The sequence below is a fragment of the Triticum aestivum genome, chromosome 3B (assembly GCF_018294505.1).
Source record: "Triticum aestivum cultivar Chinese Spring chromosome 3B, IWGSC CS RefSeq v2.1, whole genome shotgun sequence".
In the NCBI taxonomy this organism is placed as follows: Eukaryota; Viridiplantae; Streptophyta; class Magnoliopsida; order Poales; family Poaceae; genus Triticum; species Triticum aestivum.
In genome coordinates, this window is record NC_057801.1 from 520,568,165 (window position 1) to 520,591,563 (window position 23,399).

Here is a 23,399-nt window from a genome sequence, read left to right on the forward strand (position 1 = left end):
GATCAGGATGGAGCCTTCTTGGGAGCTTCGGCGGTGGTCTTCTCTCATCTTTCAGATCCAGGCACTTTGGAGATGCTCGCTATTAGGGAAGCCCTGGCACTGGCAGATGACATATATGTCAGGAGGATTCATGTTGCGTCGGACTATAAAGTGACCGTGGATGACATCCATCAACAATGCAAAGGAAGCTATGGGGCTATTGCACATGAAATCATACAGCATAGGGCAGAATTTGAGGTTTGTAATATACGTCATGAGTTTAGGAGCTCGAACATCGAAGCTCACAAACTAGCAAAGCACGCTTTATCTCTCGGGGTTGGTCGCCATGTTTGGTTAGGCCAGCCCAACGATCTTGATTTCGTCCCTGTAAACATTGTGACGACGTAATAAAGCTTTGCAGTTTGTCTAAAAAAACAAATTCACTCGTGGCTTTGCCTCTCAGGATCACTCTCTCCGCATTGGTTTTCGTCCCCAAAAGACTACAATCTCTCGACTAAACATCTTCCAACGTTTGGGTCAGATCTACTGCCTGGCTATAACGACTCTCCAACGCCTGATCTTTTTGTTTTGGCTCTCCCCCATCGCTCACTGTCGATTCTCCGTGTGATATCATCGCTATATCACAGAAGTATTCATCATCTCTCACAATATTTTGGTGCTTCAACTTCTAACAGGATACCGAACGATGCCCCATCGGGACTGCAGAACACCAAAGGCACGCTCGACATCCTTCACTCTCTTGCTCTTGGGAAAATATCTTCCTCTTCTCTCCGACAGGGTTGGGGATCGTCTTCACAACAGCGGTCCACTGAGGATAGATACCGCCAGCTAGGTAGTATCCTTTGTTATAGTTGTGGCCGCTGATGTCAATATTCACCGGCGGACAGTTTCCTTCGGCGAGCCTTGCAAACACCGGCGACTGTTGAAGCACGTTGATATCATTGTGCGATCCGGCCATGCCGAAGAAAGAGTGCCAGATCCAGAGATCTTGTGAGGTTACGGCCTCAAGTATGACAGTGCAAGCCCTGACATGGCCCCTGTACTGCCCTTGCCAAGCAGAAGGGCAGTTCTTCCACTCTCAGTGCATGCAGTCTATGCTGTCAAGCATCCCGGGAAAGCCCCTGTTGGCATTCATCGCCAACAAGCGGGCTGTATCTTCAACAGTTGACTCTCTCAAATACTCAGGGTCATACACTGCAATCAAAACCTTACAGAAGCTATAGATGGACTCTAGGCACGTAGACTCGCTCATACGGACGTATTCATCAATGAGATCACCGGGCACTCCGTATGCAACCATCCGGATAGCTGCAGTCCATTTCTGATAAGAGGAGAAGCCAATCTTTCCAAGGGCATCCTCCCTGCACTCGAAATACTTATCGTATCCGATCACCCCTCTTGAATACGGTTGAAAACATGCCTAGCCATACGAAAACAACAGTGGAATTGGTGACGTTTGAAGAGGGGGTTGTCTGTCTCAAAGTAGTCCTTCCAAAGAAGGAAATGACCGGTCTCTCGGTTGCGATTCAACACTGGAGTGTGCCCCGGGATCAAGCCCCAGAACAATGACCGCTGCCTATTAAGGTGGTCATGGACCAACACGGCAACCGCCATCTCCTCATCATCAGATGAAGAATCGTCGAAGTCGCAGAAAAAATTGTGGAAAAAGAACTCGTCGGCGGAGTCCATTTGTACCTTGGGGGCAAACTGTCGAACAGCTTGCGGGCATCGTCGAAGAAGCTGGCCGGCGAAGAGATGCGCGCCTCCCCTGGACCAGGTAGCTGGTCTGGCGGCATCCGAGGAACACGGCGATGTCAGATGAGCGTGGCGGCGTCAGACGAACGAGCTGGCCAGGTTCTCAGGGGGCGACTTCGTGCTCGCGGCGACGTTGAGGTGGGGTGGTGGGAAGCAACGGTGGCCTGGCGGCGAGGTGATGGTGGCAGCGACGTGGGAGGTGGCGATGTGCGAGGAAGGTGTGTGGGCGCGGACGGCTGGCAGAGACACCGGAACTGGGCTGCGGCGGTGACGGGGTAGGGCGGGCAAGGGCTTGCTGTCGATGGAGGTGAAAGACAATGACCAATGTGCCACCGACTAGCAGGCCAAGGAAAGGAGTAGGCGCGCGTCCGTTTTGGCTGTCATTTTACTAACGGGCGCATACCCCCTCATCGCGTTTGGGCCGGCCCGTTTGTTTTTCTTTCTCTGTTTCTAAAGAGCAAAAATTGTGCGGGAGACGGGATTCTATCTCACGACGAGCGTGCTAAGAGCACGATGCGTCAACTACCAGACCACTTCTTTTGTTGAATTTTAATACATGCTTTTCTCCTTTCGTTCTATCATCTGTTTGTTTTCTTTTTCTGTCCTTTTTCTTTTTTCTTTTTTCAAGTTCCAGAAACCCTTTTTCTTCATGATTTTTTCCTGCAAAATCAATATTTTTTTTCCAAATTTGAAGAACTTTTTTCAATCTCGATGAACTTTTTCCAAATTCGGTGAATTTTTTTCAAATTTGTTGAACTATTTTTCAAATTTGATGAACTTTCTGTTTCAAATCGGATGAACTTTTTTCTCAAATCCGTTGAACTCTTTTCAAATTCGATAAACTTTTTTCAAATCTAGTGAACTTTTTTCAAATCGAATGAACTTTTTTTCCAATTCGATGAATTTTTTGTTTCAAATCCGTTGAACTTTTTTCAATCCGTTGAAGTCTTTTCAAATTCGATGAACTTTTTTGAAATCCAGTGAACTTTTTCAAATCAAATGAAATTTTGTTTTCAAATTCGATGAGCTTTTTTCAAATATTGTGAAATTTGTGTCAAAATTGATGAGCCATTTTTAGAATTGATGAACTTTATCAAATTTTGTGAACTGCTTTCAACTTCGTAAATTTCAGATCCATTTGTCTTTTCAGTTTTGTGAAGGAAGGAACGAACACCGAAAAAAAAAGGAACGAACGAAGGAAACGCACAACTGCGAACGAAAGGAAAGGATCGAGCGTGCTAGCTGGGCCGGCCCACGCGAGGCTGCAGCGAGCGCCTGGTAAGAGAACCGGCGCTTAAGGCGCTGAAGAGGAGGTCTCTTCGTTTTGTATCCGCGCGGACGCAAATGAGGCTCAAATTTGGGCCGAGAATAGGTCGGTAAACGGATGAAATGCGGAAGCGCGTTCATTTGGGCCGGCGGGTTGGACCGATTTTTCTGTCCGTGGGGATCCAAAAGAACACACATAGACAAAATGGATCGGCGTGTTGGAGGTGCTCCTACCGGGCTTAAGGCTGGTCATAGTGGGAGTAACATAGGTAGTAACATAGATGCCACATAAGCAAAATTGGTGATGTGGCAAGTAGTTAATGAGGAGAGAGGCAAATAGAGTAACATAATATGTTACCATCACATAGCGGTTTCCAATGCATAATGAGTCTACAAAGTAATAAATGAAGGCAACTATGTTACCACACCTATGACACTACCCACTATGAAGATAGTAACATAGACTAGTAACATATGTATGTTACTAGTCTAAGTTACTCTCCACTATGACCAGCCTAATAAACTTTTCTCAGCTACCGCCAGTTCTGCTGAACTGCTGCTTTGTCCGACCCATCTGCAAGTGATAGTATAGATGCAGAGCACTAAATCCAAACATGCAAGACCATTGTCCGTACCAGCATCGTCGTCTACCTCGAACCAGCTGAGGGAACACTACACCACACATAGAGCCAAACCACCACACAGTGGGAGCGGTGTGAACTGCTCAAATGGTCTTGACAAAATGTCAGAATCTTCCATCTGCAGTCTCCTTTTCTATTGCAGCAACAGCCGTTTCCGCGTGGCAACGTATGAACTACAGCTAGTTAGCAGCACAGCGATTTCAGGGATAACCTAATCGATCTGTTAAGCTTTTGTCAAACCTTGTGGCAGTTTTATATTGCATGAATCAGGCGCCGCGCGATGCGGTGATGCCATGCGCCTCATAATTGAGACCGGAGTGGGAACAAGTCGAGATCGATGTGAAGTTGAGGACATGCATCCGAGGATTAAACAAAGAAACAAAGCAGCAGAAAATTGGGATGGTGATGCGATGGCTGAACGGGTTCGAATAATCCATTAAAGTTTGCATCATGGCATGCACGGTCGATCGATCGAGCGCACAATCTGGCCGTAACGCGGTGATTGGTTTGCACGCGGTTTACAACTGTATCAAGCATGACAGTACAGACTAATCTAGAGTTCTAGACAGTATAATTATGATTATCTGAAATCGCAGACATCATTGTTTCTCCTCCAAGCAAAATGAGAACACCAGGTCTGTACCAGAATTACCATGCCCTTTACTGATGGCCATGTAGCTGAAAATTCTACTACGAGACATCGTCAAGAAAGCTCTTCAAGTCTAAAAAACTCCCGCGATTATCCTTTCAACCACCCCTGCACGTACATATATTCTAAAAACTGCTACTCCTCGTCTACTCGCCGGTCGACGGATGCGTAATTGAGATCGAAGGGACAGCTGACTGATAGATGAGATGATGATGGCACCGATGGACGCAGAGGTTAGTGCATGAGATGAGATAGTTGGGGAGGCGTCGCCGTCACACGCTGGATCATATTCTCAAGCCAAGCCTGTCCCTTTTTGTTTAAAAATCCCCCGTCCGTCGCAGCGTGCGCGCCCACAACCCCACGTCCCCGTCCCCGGCCACGGCCATCCCCCACCCTATCGCACGAATTCGAACAGCGCCGCAGCGTCACGACGGCACATGATAGAGGCGCACACACACGGCCTCGTGTTTGTTTAGTTCACTCGCACAGCCCACCTCCCGGTTTCTTTATATCCGGCGGATCGCCGGCTTGTCTCTGTAGCCGGTGGCATCGATCCAAGGAGTATACTACCCCCTCCGGCCCCCGCTCGCTGCTTCCTCCTCCATTTCCGATCGGTCGATTGCGGTTGACAGCTCCACCGTCTGCTAGCTTGTGCTTGTCAGATCTTGTTGCATGGACGGCGAGTGGAGCGACGGGGCGGTGTCCGGTGGCGAGCAGAAGGCCAGCGGGGACGGCGTTTCGGCGGACTGCAACAGCCCGGGGTCGCCTTCGCCACCGGCGGTGCCGTCGACTAGCGGGAGGAGGCGGTCGTTGCAGAAGCGAGTGGTGACCGTGCCTCTCGCCGATTTGAACGTCCCGCGGCCCAAGGGCGTCGGAGAGGGCAACACGCCGACAGACTCGTGGGCGTGGCGGAAGTACGGCCAGAAGCCCATCAAGGGCTCACCCTTCCCAAGGTACGTTCATGTACGACCTAATTTAAGTCACCATAACTCTGCAATTAACTCGGAGTTTGGCCTGGATTGGGACGGCATTCAATGGATTACAGTTTGCTTCCTGTGATATGGTCTTGCGCTCTTCGATTGAGTCCATATGCATGGCGAGGTTTGCTGATCTTCGTTTGGTGTTCAATTGCGAGCAGGGCTTACTACAGGTGCAGTAGCTCCAAGGGGTGCCCGGCGAGGAAGCAGGTGGAGAGGAGCCAGGCCGACCCGGACACGGTGCTCATCACCTACTCCTACGAGCACAACCACTCCAGCACGGTGGCGAGGGCGCAGAGCCGCCCGACCCCGACACCGAAACCCAACAAGGAGCGGCCGCTCCCGTCGCCCGAGCCAGCGAAATCTGACGGCACGCACCATGGAACCGCCAACGTTGCCGGCGGCCTAGTCACCGCGAGCCCGGCGCCGGCCATCGAGGTGCACGACGATTTCCGGTGGCTCTACGACGTCGTGTCCGTCACCTCGTCGACGTCGCCCTCCGAAGTCGAGGCGGCCGACGACATGCTGCTGTACGGGCCCATGTTCTTCGGCAAACCGGTGGTCGAGGTCGACACGGCCGCGCTCCTTCCCGGCGAGTTCGGCGGCGAGGCCGTCGGCGGGGAAGGGGGCGAAGAAGACGACGCAATGTTCGCGGGGCTCGGCGAGCTGCCGGAGTGCGCCATAGTGTTCCGGCGGCATGCCCGCGACGGCCTGGCGGCAATGGCGGGAGGGGTCAAGGTCGAGCAGCCGGCGGAGGGCACAGCCATGACGTGAGCATGTCATGTCTGACGTGTGGGACAGGTCTCCAATAAGATCGAGCAGACAAAATTGCAGTTTTAGTTTCATGTTCTCTTGCGCTTTTGTTGGTTAATTAGTTTTCTCACCTTCTCTTGGTGTACCTTCTTTTACTCATACATTAGCACAGAGAAGAATCTGAGACATTACCATTGAACATATTGATTGGACGAGAAATCGAGAGGGCTACAAGCCCCTTTTGTCAATGGTTTGGTTGAATCATTTGTCTTGTAGTGGTATTCTATACTCCGGTCGCCGGTAGATACATACAAATAAAAAAGTAGTGAGCATTAGAAGATCTTCAACTTTTGCACTGCTAGTACATTATACATTGCCTAGGTCAAGGTCATTGTCATGACGCATGAAGAGGATAGGCTTGAATTCTTCATGGCGGTGGAAATCTTTCTATCTCAGCAATTACTTGTCAAGCACTCTGAATCCTACTGCCTCCATTTCAAAATATTTAAAGTTTTACGTTTGTCCTAATTAAGGCAAACTTCCTTAGGTTTAATCAAGTTTGTAGAAAACTTTGTTAATATGCACAAAATCTAATGTATAGAGCATGCAAATGTACTATATGATCAATCCATTGGAACTAATTTAATACTCCCTCCGTCCGGAAATACTCGTCGGAGGAATTGATGTATCTAGATGTATTTTAGTTCTAGATACATTCATTTTTCTGCATTTTCCCGACAAGTATTTTCGGACGGAGGGAGTATCTTATATATCGGTATATTTTCTATAGACTTTTGAAACTAAAAAAGTTTGGCTTAAAATAAGGGCCTCTTTGATTCACATGACTCTAAAAATGCTGGAATAGGAAAAACATAGGATTAGAATGTCATGGTCATCTCAATCCTACATGATTTTGGGTTGTTTGATTGCATCATAGAAAAACAAAAGATTGTTTCAAAGAAGTTTGATTAGATGCTAGAAATCCTATACTATATGGAAAGTAGGACAAAGAAATCCTTAGAAAAAATTCCTATATGATTCAGTCATAAGAATCAAATAACCAACATAGAAAACAAATTGTAAGGATCACAATCCTCCAAAATTCCTACGAAAATCCTTAAAATCATAGGAGGCCAAAACCTAAACTTCAAATATTTTGGAAGCGAGGGAGTACTAGCTAGGTAGCTTCAAGGTAAAGGGTTCGCACGCAACCTCACAAAACAGGAAGAAAGAAAAGAATAATGGGCTAATTTCACGTCTGGCACCGCATGGCATAGTATGAACCGACGCCTCAACTTTTCTCTGCGGTTTGGCATCGCAACGAACATTTGGCACCAACTTGCACTCCTATACATATTGGTTGACTCCCGGCCGGCCTCTCCCGATGTACACGTCGTCGACCGTAGCGTGCCCAGCTACCTATTCGATTAGATATGGATTGACCAGGTATGCAGCCGGCCAGGGTTACCTGGTGAGAGAGTAGCAAAAAAAAAAAGGGTTACCTGGTGAGGTGTTACTATGCGCTACAGTAGTATGCTTGGATATTTGTGTTCAAAAAAAATATGCTTGGATATTTGCTTCATGCGAAAGAAACATCGGGCGAGAGAGTGGCATCGCAGCACGCAACGCGGGCGCGCACGAGGGGTTTAACAAACAATCCCAAGTAAACGCGGCTAGGGCACAGCCAAGTGGCTGCTTTTATAAGGCCAGATCTGATCTCGACGTCTACCTCGACTGGCTAGGCTGCGAGCGACACGGAAAAGGTTGACGACGGACCAGCATCGCCGTCCACACCCTTGGGGTGAAGGCCTCGATCTGCTGAATGCATGCATCCGCACGGCACGGCAGCAACTGGAACTGCAATTCTGCTTCTGCGTAGCACAAAGCCACAAAGCCACAAACAAATTACAACTGCTCAGGACAGTGAAACCCAGCGACGGCCGGCGAGCGAGCAAAGTGGAAGCAAACCAAGAACCTGCACGTGCAGAGCTGGCAGGCCTCTCTCTGAAGAAAGCAGCAGCAGCAGCAGCACAAGGAATTGCCAATTCCGCGCCCGCAAAATCGCAGGGCAATTCTCCTTTGGCACAAGCTAAGCTAGGGCCTAGGTGCACGGCTAATCAGCATGGTCACCAGAAAGAGCATGCATGCATGCATGCTGCCTTGCGTTACCGGTGCCAAAGGAGAATTGCCCTGTAATTCACGGTCCGCCGCATTGCTGCCGCTGCCGCTGTTTGTGCTGATCGGAGGCGAGGGCATATATACTAGCGCATGAACGGCCTCGAGAAATGGATCATGCGCGGCATATTCTCAAATCGGGGGACTATTCGGAAGGAGCTTCCTTCTTCTTTGATGGCGATCGATCGGGACATCTATTCTCTGGTGGAATAATCTGCCTCCGGAATGGAATGCATGCTCCCTTTGGCCTCTATTCCCTCCCTCCAAAAGCAAAAGCAAGAGAGCTTTCGTTTCTCCTCGGCGTACGCGGCTTTCTCTGCTGCTCTGCTTCCTTCAGATACGATCCATCAGATCGCTCACAGCTCGACTCTCAACCTGACTGGCAGCTTAGCTAAGGCAGGGCACATTCCGCAGGATCTTCCCGGCCTGCTACTGCTCATCCTTCGCCTTTCGGCCCTGACTGCAACAGAGCACGTGCACCCTTGCATATGCGAGTAGCCAAGAAGTGGATATGCGTCCACTTTTTGAGACGAAAGAGCGAGGACTTGTTGCGAGCAAACTCACAAGTTGTTCGGGTCGACATGTTCAGATTTCATGCATGCTTCTCAAGCTCTTTTTTACCAGTAGCATATATCTGCGGCATATGCCACATGCCGCATGTCAGGAATATTCAGAGAGATTTGGTAAGATCGTAGGAACGATTGATCAGTTGTGGCCGGCTTAACCACAGCAGACACGTCAACCCGATCATACAGAACGATCAGCCAGTCAAGGGCATGTTTGGGAGGGAGAAGGAGCTACTGGATATTACGGTCGGATCGAAAAAATGCCGATTCCATATGTCATCGTCCGGGACAGCCAGACAGGGGCTTCCCAACCCTTATACTTTGCTAAAGAAAATATTCATCCTACGCACTGTAGCGTGTGTCCAAGACCGTGTGTGCATCTATAAGTAGGGAAGGCGAAGACCTGAAGGTTCACAGACCAATTCACCGAGAAACAAGTGCAGAAGCCTGTGCTAAATAAGGCGTACCAGAAGTCAGGAGTGTGGGCACAAGATGATGATGATGGAGTAGGGCTCATGCATTACCGGTCTAGTCTTCCTTGGCAGTGTTCGCACCCACGCAAGGTGGCGATACACCGGCCACTGCCAAAGGAGATTTGCCCAGCAATGCACCAGAGCGCCCTTAGAGCATCTACCACAGTCATGGGCAAATCCGGTCCCTCAAACGCCCACGTGCGTGTTCATGGACACTGACGGGCACCATTCAAATAGTGTAATCCATATTCGAACATCTTAATTATCATATCTCAAATCCATACAAACGCATGCAACTACGTCGATGCACACACGTCGTCTAGCTAGTCTATCACTACTAACTAAGCATTGCCATCAGACTATCAAAATTTGGCATGTTTGGCTATGGTCGAGTTCATCCACGCTGCCCTTGCCTTTCCCGGCGCCCTTGCCGTCCTTCTCGCGGAACTACCGGTCGAAGACGCAGTACGGATCGAGCCGGATCTGCTCGTCGCCGGAGTTGTCCTCACCGTCACTGTCCGCCTTCTCCTCCTTTGCTGGCAGTCCAGACATGGCAAGGACCGCTCGATTCTTCTCTCGAGCGAAGGCACGCGTGTTCCTCCGCTGCTGTTTCTTCACAATGCGGGCACGAATAGCTTCTTCCTCTACGGCCGCCCGCGCCGCCGCATCAGCCGCCTCCGCCGCCGCCATTTCCGCCGTGATACGGGCCTTAATGGCCCTTATCCTCTTCTTCCCACGGCGGGCCTGTCGGTGTCAAAACCGGGGGATTTCGGGTAGGGGGTCCCAAACTGTGCGTCTAAGGCTAATGGTAACAGAAGGCGGGGGACACGATGTTTACCCAGGTTCGGGCCCTCTCTATGAAGGTAATATGCTACTTCCTGCTTGACTGATCTTGATGATATGAGTATTACAAGAGTTGATCTACCACGAGATCGTAGAGGCTAAACCCTAGAAGCTAGCCTATGATTATGATTATTGTTTTTTCCTACGGACTAAACCCTCCGGTTTATATAGACACCGGAGGGGGCTAGGGTTACACAGAGTCGGTTACAGAGAAGGAAATCTACATATCGAAATTGCCAAGCTTGCCTTCCACGCAAAGAAGAGTCCCACCCGGCCACGGGATGAAGTCTTCAATCTTGTATCTTCATAGTCCAACAGTCCGGCACAAGTACATAGTCCGACTGTCCGAGGACCCCCTTATCCAGGAATCGCCAATGCTTTATGGTTCGTTTATGATGTAATGTTGTTGTGGTGGTGGTCTTCTGATCTTGGCTTCAAGTATTTGGTATACTAGTACTAGTACGTGGTAGAGAAGCTCCAAGTTTCTATAATTATGTTCTAATATTTGTGTGTAACAATATTATTACATACAGAATATAAATATAATTATGTTCAAATAAAAAACAATATGTTCTAATTATATTCTAATAAAAACATTTTAATATAAACCATGTATTATCATAAAACACATTTAGTAAAACATAAGTAATGATTTTTTAAAATAAAAACACTTAAGATTTTTTTTAAAAACTTTATAAAATGTAAGCAATAAAATGATGTTCAAATATTTGTGTGTCAAAAATATTATACATACAAGCGGTGATTAATAAACAAAAAATCTAAATAAAAACATGTGTGTGATAAAAAATAGTTAGTTAATATAGACTAGTTCCTTATACACTAGTTCCTTATACAAGCGGTGATTAATAAACAAAAAATCTAAATAAAATGCTTATTAAATAACTAATTTTAATGAATCCAAAAAAATTATACTCCCTCCGTCCCAAAATTCTTGTCTTAGATTTGTCTAAATACGGATGTATCTAATACTAAAACATGACTTGATACATCTGTATCTAGACAAATGTAAGACAAAAAATTTAGGACGGAGGGAGTACATTAGTTCCTTATGTTTAAATTATACAAAATGATGAGTACAAAAATTACTAAGTATTTATGAATATTCTCTTGTCTATATTTTTTACTCATGACTTATTTTCAAGAAAATTAAATTAAATATTACTCAAGATTGAATATTCATATCAACAGTTTATTGTAAATTATAAATATTTTAAATTATACAAACATTAGACTATACAAATGCGTGTGCATTTATTGAAATGTTTGTATAATTAAAATAATATTTTAAAATTTAAACTTGAAAATAATTTTATGATTATAAATTTGAAAATTATGTATTATAATTCATAAATATAATTGTAAATATGTCAATATTTTAAAATATACATTAATAATTTAAAATGTAAGTTATTTCGTTGTATGTACAGTATTTTACCACATCAATATTTAAACTTTATTTTTATTACTGGGATTATAATTTAAATACTATCTACAAATTTCTAGAAATAAATGAACATGTGCAAAATGGACTGCAGATACATTATCTGCAGCCCATTTAAGCTCCACATGCATCCTCGCCTACTACCTCCGTCCAGGATTATTAGTCCCCTTAGCAACATAGCACGTACGGTTTTACAAGGCCTCTCGAGGAAAGCTCCTTGATTTTCTCTCCAGATTCATATAGCTTTATTATCCTATTGGACCATTGAAATGTGGAGGGTGGGGTGGTTAGAGCAACTCCAATGGGATGACCCATTTCGTCCGTCGCTGTCCGTTTGGGTCGACACGGACAGAAAAGGCGGCCCAACGCGCCGACCTAAACGGACGCGTGTCCGCTTTTCGTCCGCGGGCGACCCATTCTCGACCATTTTTGAGCCGGGTTTGCGTCGGCGCGGACACGCGACGGACGCGCGCACGCTCGCCCTCTCCTCCCCCCGTTGGTCTGTGTCACATTGCCCTTCCCATCTAACAGCAACCTTCGCCCTCCTCCTCCGTCGCCGACGTCGCCGCCCATTTTTGCCGGCAACTCTGCCAGCTGCCGAGGCCTCCACATCCGCCCAGCTACGCCGCCCACTCCCACGTCGCCCACCACCACCGTCTTGCCGTCGGGAGCCGACTGCTTCCCAACCCCCGCGCCCCCCACCACACAGCCGCCCTCGACCAAGAAGCCGCCTCGCCGCCTGGCCAGATCCTCACCGGCACGCTCGTCGGACGTTGGCAGGACAGTAGCTGGTCCGTGCGCGCCGCGACTCCCTTCGTCGGTCGTCTCCTTCGCCGACGCCCGCAAGTTGTTCGACAGTTTGCCAAGGTACAAAAAGGGACACCACCGACGAGTTCTTTTTTCACAATTTCCTTTGCGACTCCGACGATTCGTCCTAGGATGACGAGGAGGAGATATTGGCTGTCGTGTTGGTCCATCACCACCTCAACAGCCAGCGGCCATTGTTCCGTGGCTCCATTCCGGGCCACCTTCCGACGTTGAATCGCAACCGAGAGAGCGGGCATTTCCTTCTTTGAAAGGACTACTTTGATACAACAAATCCGTTGTTCAAACATCAGAAATTCCGCCGCGGTTTTCGTATGAGTAGGCATATTTTCAACCGTATTAGAGAGGGGGTGGTCGGCTATGATGATTATTTCAAGTGCAAAGAGGATGCCGTTGGCAAGATTGGTTTTTCCTCTTATCAGAAATGCAATGCCGCCCTTCGAATGCTTGCATACGGAGTGCCCGGTGATCTCATTGACGAGTACGTCTGTATGAGCGAGTCTACTTGCCTAGAGTCCCTATATAAGTTCTGCAAGGCTGTTAATGCTGTGTTTGGCCATGAGTACTTGAGAGAGCCGACTGCTGAAGATACAACCCGTTTGTTGGTGATGAATGCCAGCAGGCGCTTCCCAGGGATGCTTGGTAGCATAGACTGCATGCATTAGGAGTGGAGAACTGCCCTTCTGCTTGGCAAGGGCAGTATAAGGTCCATGTCAGGGCTTGGACTGTCATACTTGAGGCTGTGGCGTCTCAAGATCTCTGGATCTGGCACTCTTTCTTTGGCATGGCCGGATCACATAATGATATCAACGTGGTTCAGCGCTCGCCGGTGTTCGCTAGGCTTGCTGAAGGCAACAACCCACCGGTGAACTTTACTGTCAGCGGCCACACCTACGACAAAGGATACTATCTGGGTGACGGTATCTATCCTCAGTGGACCAGTATTGTCAAGACAATTCCCAACCCTGTCGAAGAGAAGAGGAAAAGATTTGCCCAAGAGCAAGAGAGTGCTAGGAAGGATGTCGTGCGTGCCTTTGGTGTTTTGCAATCTCGATGGAGCATCGTTCAGTATCCTGCTAATATCTGGAGCACGCAGAAACTATGGGAGGTGATGACTGCTTGTGTGATCATGCATAATATGATCATAGAAGACGAGTGCCCGGAACGTCTGTATGATCAAGGGTTTCAGTTTCAGGGTGAGAATGTTGTGCCTGAGCATAGAGTAGCGGCAACGTTTGAACAGTTCACCCAATTTCATGAAGACATGCGTGATTGGGAAACTCACGTGCAACTGCAAAATGATTTGGTTGAGCATATGTGGACTTATGTTGGCAACCAATAGATGTATCTTTTTTTATTCGTTCGCAAAACTATGTGAGAACTATGTGAGACATTTTTATTTTCATTCGGCTTGTAATAAACTATGCTATTTTATTCGGTCCAAAACTATGTTATTTGATTCAAACTATGCAAATTCATGCAAAAAATAGGGGTCCAGCCGGCCATGCCGGCACATATGGGTCGGCGTGTGCGCGCTGCCGATCCATATCTAAAATAGGGCGGACGCCGGGCGAGCGACTGACCTAAACGGACAAAAGGCGGACGAAATCGCTGTCCGTTTGGGTCGCTCCATTGGAATTGCTCTTATAGCAGCGCATGTTCTAACGGTGAGTGTCTATTTCGAGGCTTGACTCGCATATTTGTCTTAACTAGTAAATGTGTACATGCAATGCACGTTAATATTAGGTAATATATTAATTACACGTGAATATTAGGTAGGATATTATTTGTGTATTAATTACTTGATTAGCATTGGCATTAATATTTGATATGATGTTAATTGCACACTAAACGTTTTGAGCACTCACCATTAGAGCAGTCTGAGTCGTTGGATTGACCTGATTTGACAACCAGGATTTGTCGGATCTGCCCTTTTGGATCTTTTTATATTGGTATAGATATAGATTTCCGTGTTTCGTATCGTGAACAGTAAATTGGGCTGCTTTTTCCGCAAATAAAAAAATGTTTTGTGCAAAATGCGTCACGGTGTTCGGATTTTGACACAATAGAATTGTGGGTGCTTTATACAAAATGCATTGGCCGTCACTCACTGACATGTGGACCATACACATGGATACGTCCCTATACGCATTTGTGACCGTATTTGCAAGGTAACACAAACATACGAAATTGGACAAAATCGATGTCCGTTTGGGTCACCCGATTGGAATTGCTCGTCCGATGCGGATAACAGCGTTGAAGTGGAACTAGTTTTTTTCTTTTTCCAGTAGATTCAAAAGGGTTACAGGACACGGAGTAGACATCAATCCCTTGGAAATGTGGTTCGTCTCAAAGCTTCTCATTCTTTCTTCTATTTACGAAGAGATGCGCATGGAACCATGTTCATCAAATCCTACTAAGGCCTCCTTTGATTTACAGGATTTGCATAGGAATTTTATAGGATCAACACCCTCTGGAATTTTTCCTTTCCGTATTGTTTGATTCGCAGGATTGCATTCCTTAGGAAGCAATCCTATAGAAACTTCTTAGTTCATTTTCACAAGAAAACAGGCATGAGGTTGGACTTCATGGAAAAAATCCTATGTTTTGCTACACGACGCATGATTTTAGTGGACAGTACATCCTATTCCTATTCCTACACTTCCCAAACCCTGTGAATCAAAGGAGCCCTAAATATAGTAGGCGTGGCAGGGGAGGGGCGTTTTGGCTCCCGGGTCCGGGTGATCCTGATATCTGGGCCGTCCAGATGAGCTCTGGGATCTGTGCGAGGCATTATTAAATTCGATATACGATACAGAATAAGAGGGGAATACACGGTGACGGGCCCTATTCGTCGCTGTCAGATGACGGGCGGCAACGTATGTGGAGTCGCCGTTAACGGCGGGCGAAATGAATGCATCCCCATCTACCAGCTTCGGCCCCTGTTTTCAGCGAAAGGGGATCGAGCCGAGTAAAAATTAGAGCCGGAGGGCGGCGTCGGTGGCGGCTACGTCGGCGACATTCTCGCACACCGATTCCCTGCTCGCGTCGCCGGACGTGGTCTCCGATTAGTGGTTGCGCGGACGTGGCGATGGATTTTCCCGTAGCTCCGATGGACAGGTAAAAAATCAATCCTTGTACATAAATGTTCTTCGTTCCCATTTACGATCCAGCATCAAAACAAGCTTAGAGCTTCGATCCAACGTGCGCAGGTTGCCCATATTCCCGGATGAGGCATCTAGCGCGGCGGCCCTAATTGAATTGATTGGTGGGGCTGGTCGTGCGAAAAGGAATTAGCCAACGGATCTCGCCGGGCGGTGGTCGGAGGATTTGGGCGCAGCTCAGCTGGGCAGTTCGGGGGTGGTGCCATGTGCGGCGAGGAAACAAGTGTGGCTGCCGGCAGCTCTGCCGTGTAAACGCAGATGCCGTTGACCAGGGCGGCGTTGAAACACATTTTGATTGAGATCAGGGCGCTGTGATTTAAGATCGAACAGGAAGTGGCGATGGAGGCTCTGCGCAATCGACTGGCAAGGTGGATCCCCAAGCCTCTGGATGGACTAAGAGGTAATTGGGATTTTGTGTAGAACTGCATTCTGTATCTTGCAACCGTAGTTGGAATGATGCCCTGTTTATTTTAGTTTGTTATGCTGGCCAGTGAATGGTCAGTTTGATAAAATCATTATTTGGGGACTTCTTGCTGACGGCGGAGAGAGCTGCGGCTCTGAGGCCTTCTGTTGGTGGCCGTGCATCGAGCATGACCAAGCTAGCAATGTTGCCAAGAGAAAGAAGATGGCTACATCCATTAGCTGCTCAAGCTCCGGTGTCCTCACGTCAGGCTTGGCTTTGAGTGCTGACAGCAAAGCATTCTACATGGTATGCACCCAGGTCCGCTTCATCTGCTGGGATATATCTAGGTTTGGACCTATTGCAAATTGCTGATCTTCAATATGCTGCATTAATACCGGGAGGGATCAGTTGATGGTGTCTTCAGCCAAATTGCTGATCTATCCGATGAGAACGGGGAAGCTGCAGCCGACTCCAGAGAGGACGATGACCACAACATAGAGCCATAGAGGTTGTGGCAGAGCTTGATCCCGACGCCAACCATCTGCTTGGCGAGGCGGAGCAGCCTGTTCTGTAAGAATATGATGAGTTTGTGATGGTTTGGAAAACTGACGAAGATTCAGAGGGTAAAGAAGAAGTGGCAAGCCACAAGCGTCCTCGCCTGTGCTAGACGCTAAATCAAGTCAATGGACCAGTTGACTAGAACTAGAAATTAAGTGCGTGTATTTTGTGTTTACGCCTCCGTGTATTTTGCTGGAATCTTAGTGTGTGTCCATTGCTGGGAGGAACTGTCTCTAAATTAGTTGTTATTATTTTTTTGAGAAGAGATTAGTTGTTATTATTGTAGAGTAGTAGCCGACGTGAGTGTGGACTAATGTTTAATTATATGAGATTACCCCAAAATGTCTGATGTTGTTAAGCTGCAAAATGCACCTTGTACTTGGTCTAGCTGTATCGATGGAGATGGTGGTGGGGGCAGCTAGACTACCCATGGGCGGCTCGGTTTTGGCCCAACGTACCAGCGACGGCGTTAGCGGGCCAGCGCATTTCTGGTACTGTTGCATGGGCCACGGGTACTGTTTTTATATTAGAAATACGAAACCAAATACCAGGCAAGGCCCAAATAACGAGGCATGTGTGTGGTCCAGAATGCAGGAGCATCTGGACCCGGGAGCCGAATTGCATTTCCGGCGTGTCATTCGCCAAAAAGACAAAAAGCAGGTGTGGTCGGCAGCTGAAAGGGGTCCAGTGGCCAGTGGCCAGTGGCTCGTCCGAGCCCATCATTCCCAGCGGAAAGCAAGCTGACCTGTGCAAAAGGTGGACTTTTCGGTCATTCGGTGACCAGAAGCACCGAGCCGTTACACCCGGCCGGACGAGGAGTAAAAGCTCTCCCCCATTCCAAACTTCAGACATGGCCGAACACCAAGCCCCAAAATCCCCAAATTCCACTTCGCCCCAGTCGCCTGTAGTAATAGCAACAAGAAGCTAGCAGAAGAAATGGAGGGCGACGAGATCTTTGCAAGCCTAGACTCGCTCTGGTTCCACTCCAGCGTCCTCCACCGGCGGCCGCGCTTCAAGCAGTGCTCCGAAGAGTTGAAGCCGCCCAGGAAGCAGGATCAACATCCCAAATGCGTCGACGACGAGGTGACGCTGGGGGCGAGAAGAGCGGATCCAGGAAGGAGGGCGCTCCAAGAGCGCATCGAGACATGGCAGGAGGAGCAGTGGCGGCAGCCGACGCTCGTCATTGCGGCACCGCCACGGTGCTCGCCCGTCGGCGATGGTGTCGCCATGAAGGCTCATCTCAGGTCGTGGGCTCATGCTGTTGCCTGCTCGGTCAGATAAAGGCTCTGCATCTGTTCAAAATCTTGCAATTTGGTACGATGTTCCCGTTGTTTGCTTCGCATACTAGTATATCTGAAATAAAGACTAGCTTCTAAGTTTCACATGATATCTCCTATGAGCTGCGCATTTCATTGTGCGGGCATTTGATGATAACGAGCTGCGCAAAAGAAAATGCACATTTCCACTTGAATTTTACACACACCGTCGAGGTTGTGGGAGTAGCCAGGGGCCACTGTCTATTGTACACATGTTTTACATCTGGAATCTGTATCCTATGGGTGATTTACAGATCGGCATCAGCCAACTCTAGAACATGATTTACAGATACTGCTAACACGATCGAATCGAGGGCGGGAGAGCAAATGCTATGCAGCTCTCCTCAAATAATTAGACTATACATGGAGGGTTAACTAACGCTTCATAAAACCACACATTTTATGTGTAACGACCATGTTCTCTTCTCACTCCTGGTTGGACGCTACCTCTGGAAGTTTGAATGTAGGAGGCTTGTCTGCACCTTTCCTCGAGTATTCTCGCCATCTCCGTGCGGCCGCGGCCGCTCGCTTCATTCTCTCCTTTGTGTCCTCTTCTGTTTCACATGTAACCAGGAGTATTAGAACGCAGATAGGCAAATGATGGGATCCCAAATGATCTGACGAACTGACAAATGCCAAAATATGCTAGTTTTACCGTTCTTTTGGTATCTTGTTGGTGACCCCCATATATCACTCCATGAACTGCCCTTGTTAGAATCATCTTGGCTCATCCGCATCCTGACCTTATTCTGCAAGACATTACGCAGAGGCTCATGACAAGACACATGCAGTTGATATGTCAAAAACCAGAAGTTTATGATCCTAACTTTCCTAAACTGGAGTACATATAAAGAAAGCCATGTATCGAAGAGAGAATTATACCAAGACTTTTGCTTGTCTTTTCTCCCAGCGCGTACTTGCCTGACAGCAGGAAAGATAACAGAACATGTTAAGACCTACATTAATTTCATCGCTAAAAAAAGACCTACTACATAAACTGTGGTTTAAACTGCATAGAGTACTGTAATAACAACTTAAGAAGGTGGACGTATTTAGGATGAACATTAATTTTTATAGAAATATGTACATTATTTTTTATGATGAACTGCATAGAGCCCATCCACCATCATACGAGAAAGTTAGGGGATATAAATGTAATTTACATGAGTAAAGACATTACCATCCGGAACACATCAAATGAACTCCCCATCCCAGAAAGCATCAATGCAACCTGCTCAAATGGTAAACAAATCATATGATATTACAAGGTAGGGTAATCTGAATCTAGTATGATAGAAAACAGTAGAGTGATTGCATATTAACTAACTGCAGAAATTCCTTACATTCACTCTCTCGACTCTGCGCATTTCATCCTCGAGGAGTGTAACTTGTGCTGCTGAAGTCCAGTGGATGCAGTCAACCGGACTGGATACACAGAGTTTAGAGGTTTATGAGCATTACTATTAGTAGTCACAAACTAAACTCCCCAATGGAAAACCCACTCATACTGTTTGGCACAAATGGCAGCATACACATTCAGTAGGTTTGTTACGGTAGTAGACAGATACAAATCAAATAATGCAGACATGGTGCTCACCAACTGTCAATGGCTTCTTGAATTAGCTCTTCATTGCCTGATTGATTGTAAACTCTTGCACGCCCATAATCCTCCTCAATCTCGAAAACCTTGGAACACACATTAGCACAGTTTTTACATCCTGCACACAGATGGGAGCAGAACTTGAATAAGAACCCAGTTTAGATAATCTAATAGCAACTCCTGACCAGGTTATAGCCATCAGTAGTAGTAGTACCTATGCAGCTAAACTCATCGACAAACACATGATCCCTGGGTGCATCATCCAAGAAGGGGTTGGTTGCTGTTGCAGTAAAGCCATTGATCTCGTCATACACGGCTCGCTGGATGGGGTCGGTTAGTACCTGTTCATCCCTTGCTCGTGTTAACTTCACAGATTAGATTGCAACGCAAATTGCTCATTTGCATCCGATTTTCATTTCTCAGGATTTTACCGTGTAAACCTCGTTGATGAACATGCAGAAGTTGGTCACATCGGGGTCGTTCCCGCTAAGATCTGGATGGCAAGCCTTCATGCAATTGTAGTACGCTTTCTTGATCTGCTGCGGTGTTGCGTCCGGCATCTGAAAACATGGAGAAACTGTTATTAGCTCGGTAAAAACAGGGGAAAGAGTATTGTTTTCCCACAAGAGTGCGAACGAGTAGCAGAAGCTGAAGAACTTACGACGCCAAGAACGGCGTAGTAATCTTCGGCGGCGCTCCCCTCCGGGCTGCGGGGCTCCGTCGCCACCGCGGACACCCTGAAGCCCCTCCTCCCCCACGTCCTCCGTCTCCGGTGGCGGTCTTTCCTTCCGGCGCCGGCCAGCCCCGCCACTGCGCATCGCCGGACACTGCCGGAACAGCGCACGGCCGTGGAGGAGGAATGGGACCTGGCCACCAATTCTGCGAGCAGCGGCGGCGACAGGAGAGGAGCCATCGGGTAGAGGATGTTGGATCGCGTTTCGGTGCGAGGGAGGCGGGGAGGAGCGAGGAGAAGGCCGGCTGGATCCGGTGGCCGTGGGGCTTTGCTTGCTCTGTTTTGCTGCGTTTTCCTGGCACCCTGCGTTATTACGGTTTTTCTCCGCCACACTTCTCCCGCGATTTTTCTCCACCGTTCTTCTTCGCCTAACAGACCTTGCAAATGATTGTATTTGCGTAGATACCCTCACCTACTTCTCCATTTCTCAATGTCCGTGGTGCAGCAGTAAACTCCCACTCTCTTTTTTTGGGTAAATAAATATTCTTGCGGTGAGCCTGGTTGATTTAAAATAAAACTGATACTCAAATGCAAGCCATCATCAAATTTCCTCTCTCGATTTCTTCATTATTATGGCTGCGTGTAGCTTACAATGTTTTTTTTGCAGGTGAGTTTACAAGGCTTCTCTGACAGCGAAGTCGGCGCCATAACTTTTCAAGACTTCAAGTTACGTCATGTAAATAAGTCTTTTCGAGCGGATAATGTTGCACATGCATAATCTAGTAGAGTGGGATTCCCCATTGCTCCAAGCCACGGAGATCGAGGGAGTCTGTACAACTGTTATTCTTCTGACGACGCTCGAGTTTGAAGGTCATCTAGCATATCAAATTGTGGAAGCATCCAAACTTCATGAGTGAATAATCAAACTTGGGTCGACAATATTCACACCAAACGGACACGCAAGGAATAATTGATGTACGTTCTATGATCTTTATAGACTTAGTCCGATGGCAAGATATGATGATCTTGTATAATTGTCCACTAATTATGTAATACTTCCTCTGTAAACTAATATAAAAATTATTTAAATTACTATTTTAGTGATCTAAATGCTCTTGTATTAGTTTATGAAGGGAGTAGCTTTGTAATATGATGGATTCATGGTGTCTTTTTTTCATCTCCTTGAGAAGGTTGGATTGTGAAGGGGCTATATATTCAATTATTCATGCTTCAGACTTCAGCAAAAGAGTCATGCTATGCACACGATAAAATCAGGACGATTCACAGCCGATGATTAAATCAGGCCGTACATGCATATGAGTGAAACAACACAGGACGCTGGATTTATGTATCGTGCATACGTCGGGCACCAGTATCGTCCATGGAGCAGTTTCGTCAGCAAAAAAGGTGTGGGCCCTAGGCTCCTGGTTGAGAACCTAGAACGAACTGGTGGTGGTGGTACAGGGGTATCAGCCGTGATAGGGATAGGATTTGTCAAAATAAAAAAATTGATGTGGAGATTGAAAGCATTGTTTATGTCTGTCTAGGCTGACTTGGCAACTTCACTGCCTCCACTTTTGAGTTCGGGAGGCATAGGGGTGGGACCCCATAGCTCCATCGCGAGGAATCGTCCATAAATCGAACAGCCAGCGAACCAACCTGTGGTTGGATGGTTAGAGATACTGTGATATCCCAGCCCATCAGGGTTTAAATTTTGGTGCTCGCATTTATTTTTGGATTTATTTCAGGATTTTCGGCGATGTGCATTCAGTGGGAGGAGATGTTCCCGTCGACGACGAAGGTGTCTACGGTGACTTCGTAAATTTTAAGATGATATGCCGGCTCAGTCTTTCGGAGGTGCTCATAGGGGTAGGGTGTGCGTGTGTGCGTTCATAGGGGTGAGTGTATGCGCGTGTATATGAGCGCTTGCATTTGTACTGTGTTAAAGAAATCGAACAGTCAGAAAAATGTAATCAAACTAATAAACGTTTTGGAATAATATTTTTTTTAAAAGAATCATCCATCTCATTTGTCATAGTGCCTTCAAGACACACAAGTCCATTTTAGAGACATACGCTCTGCATGCGATTAGAATTAATAAAACCATAACAATTTAACTTCGGTCAAAACCATAAAACACATGATCAAATTGTTTAACTAATGTAGGGATGTAGCCTCACTACCAAATAACCAGCATTTTCTTTCTCAATCAATATTTCCTCCCGGGAGGCACCGGTAGATCCGATTATTGGTGAATAGCAGAAATTTTAGTATTTTACCATTCAAAAAAATATTTTGAAAAATAAATTCATATAATTACGGCCTAAAGCTATAATCATAATACCCTAAGAGCATCTTCAATAGAAGATGCAAATTTGAAGATGTAAAAATTTACATCTTCAAAAAGTGTTTTTCGCATCTTAAAAAAAGTGTCAACTTCAATAGACGGTGTAAAACGGAGATGTGAAGAGCATCTACGATAGAAGATGCAAACTAGAGATGTAAAACCGGCCGTCGGCCGCGCGACTGCTGTTCAGCTGCTGTATGGCCGCATTTGCACATTGATTTTCCATATTTCTACAAACAAAAGTGCATCATCAACCATAATTTTAAATCCTAGAAGCAAAACTCAATTATCTCAAACAAAGTTCTTGGTTCAACAAATGAAAATGCACATATATATCACTCAATTTGCGCCCTCTCTGTTGTCACTAGTGCCATTTTGGGCGGTGGTATGATCATCATCAATGGCTTGTTTGTCGATGTTTTCTTGCATTGAAGTCTCGTTGCCGCAAACTCTACCGGAAGCACCTTTATTGCCACCTCCCATGCCGCTCATGTTTCCACTGAAGCCACCTCCCATGCCACTCATCATGTTGCCACCGAAGCCACCTTCCATGCCACTCATCATGTTGCCATCGAAGCCACCTCCCATGCCGCTCATGTTGCCGCCGAAGCCACCTCCCATGTCGCTCATGTTGCCGCCAAAGCCACCTCCCATGCCACTGAAGCCACCATCCATGTTGCCACCAAAGCCACCTTTTCCACCAAATCCACCATTCATGGACCTCCCATCATATTCATGTAACCGCCCATTCCATTTCCTATTCCTCCGCCCATGGCACCTCTTATTCCTCCCATGGGACCTCCCATTCCTCATCACATCATGCTTCTCACGATCACTTGCTTCTTCATGAGAATTTCATCGCGACAAAGTTCAACATATGCCTTTGCATTGGCATCAAGAGTAGATAATTCCATGAACATAAACTTGAGTGCTTTCTCCTCCACCATCTTCAT

The 23,399-nt window shown here is 46.9% G+C and overlaps 3 protein-coding genes and 1 long non-coding RNA gene across 6 annotated transcripts; 3 read left to right on the forward strand and 1 right to left on the reverse strand.

Annotated features, from left to right (window-relative positions):
• The first annotated feature begins 4,664 nt into the window (after positions 1 to 4,664).
• LOC123065637 (probable WRKY transcription factor 65) lies at positions 4,665 to 6,388 on the forward strand. Its single transcript, XM_044488881.1, has 2 exons — positions 4,665 to 5,264; positions 5,450 to 6,388. Exons 1-2 carry the CDS (start codon positions 4,984 to 4,986, stop codon positions 6,060 to 6,062), a joined length of 894 nt encoding a protein of 297 aa, XP_044344816.1. The 5' UTR covers positions 4,665 to 4,983; the 3' UTR covers positions 6,063 to 6,388.
• Positions 6,389 to 15,252: 8,864 nt separating this feature from the next.
• On the forward strand, positions 15,253 to 16,773 carry LOC123070696 (uncharacterized). Of its 3 annotated transcripts, none has more exons than XR_006433888.1 (3): positions 15,253 to 15,505; positions 15,598 to 16,258; positions 16,361 to 16,773. It is a non-coding gene; the product is annotated as an uncharacterized lncRNA (long non-coding RNA). The 3 variants fall into 3 exon arrangements; XR_006433886.1 differs by having other exon boundaries at positions 15,598 to 15,949; positions 16,024 to 16,773; XR_006433887.1 differs by having other exon boundaries at positions 15,598 to 15,949; positions 16,041 to 16,773.
• A 290-nt stretch (positions 16,774 to 17,063) lies between these two features.
• LOC123070695 (uncharacterized) lies at positions 17,064 to 21,302 on the forward strand. Its single transcript, XM_044493988.1, has 2 exons — positions 17,064 to 17,754; positions 20,767 to 21,302. The coding sequence occupies exons 1-2, from the start codon at positions 17,447 to 17,449 to the stop codon at positions 20,768 to 20,770; spliced, it is 312 nt and encodes a 103-aa protein (XP_044349923.1). The 5' UTR covers positions 17,064 to 17,446; the 3' UTR covers positions 20,771 to 21,302.
• LOC123070694 (chaperone protein dnaJ C76, chloroplastic) lies at positions 17,964 to 20,460 on the reverse strand. Its single transcript, XM_044493987.1, has 9 exons — positions 20,088 to 20,460; positions 19,858 to 19,986; positions 19,641 to 19,767; positions 19,424 to 19,544; positions 19,170 to 19,251; positions 19,007 to 19,057; positions 18,709 to 18,747; positions 18,482 to 18,575; positions 17,964 to 18,380 (listed from the first exon to the last, which is right to left on the reverse strand). The coding sequence occupies exons 1-9, from the start codon at positions 20,337 to 20,339 to the stop codon at positions 18,253 to 18,255; spliced, it is 1,023 nt and encodes a 340-aa protein (XP_044349922.1). The 5' UTR covers positions 20,340 to 20,460; the 3' UTR covers positions 17,964 to 18,252.
• Positions 21,303 to 23,399: the final 2,097 nt, after the last annotated feature.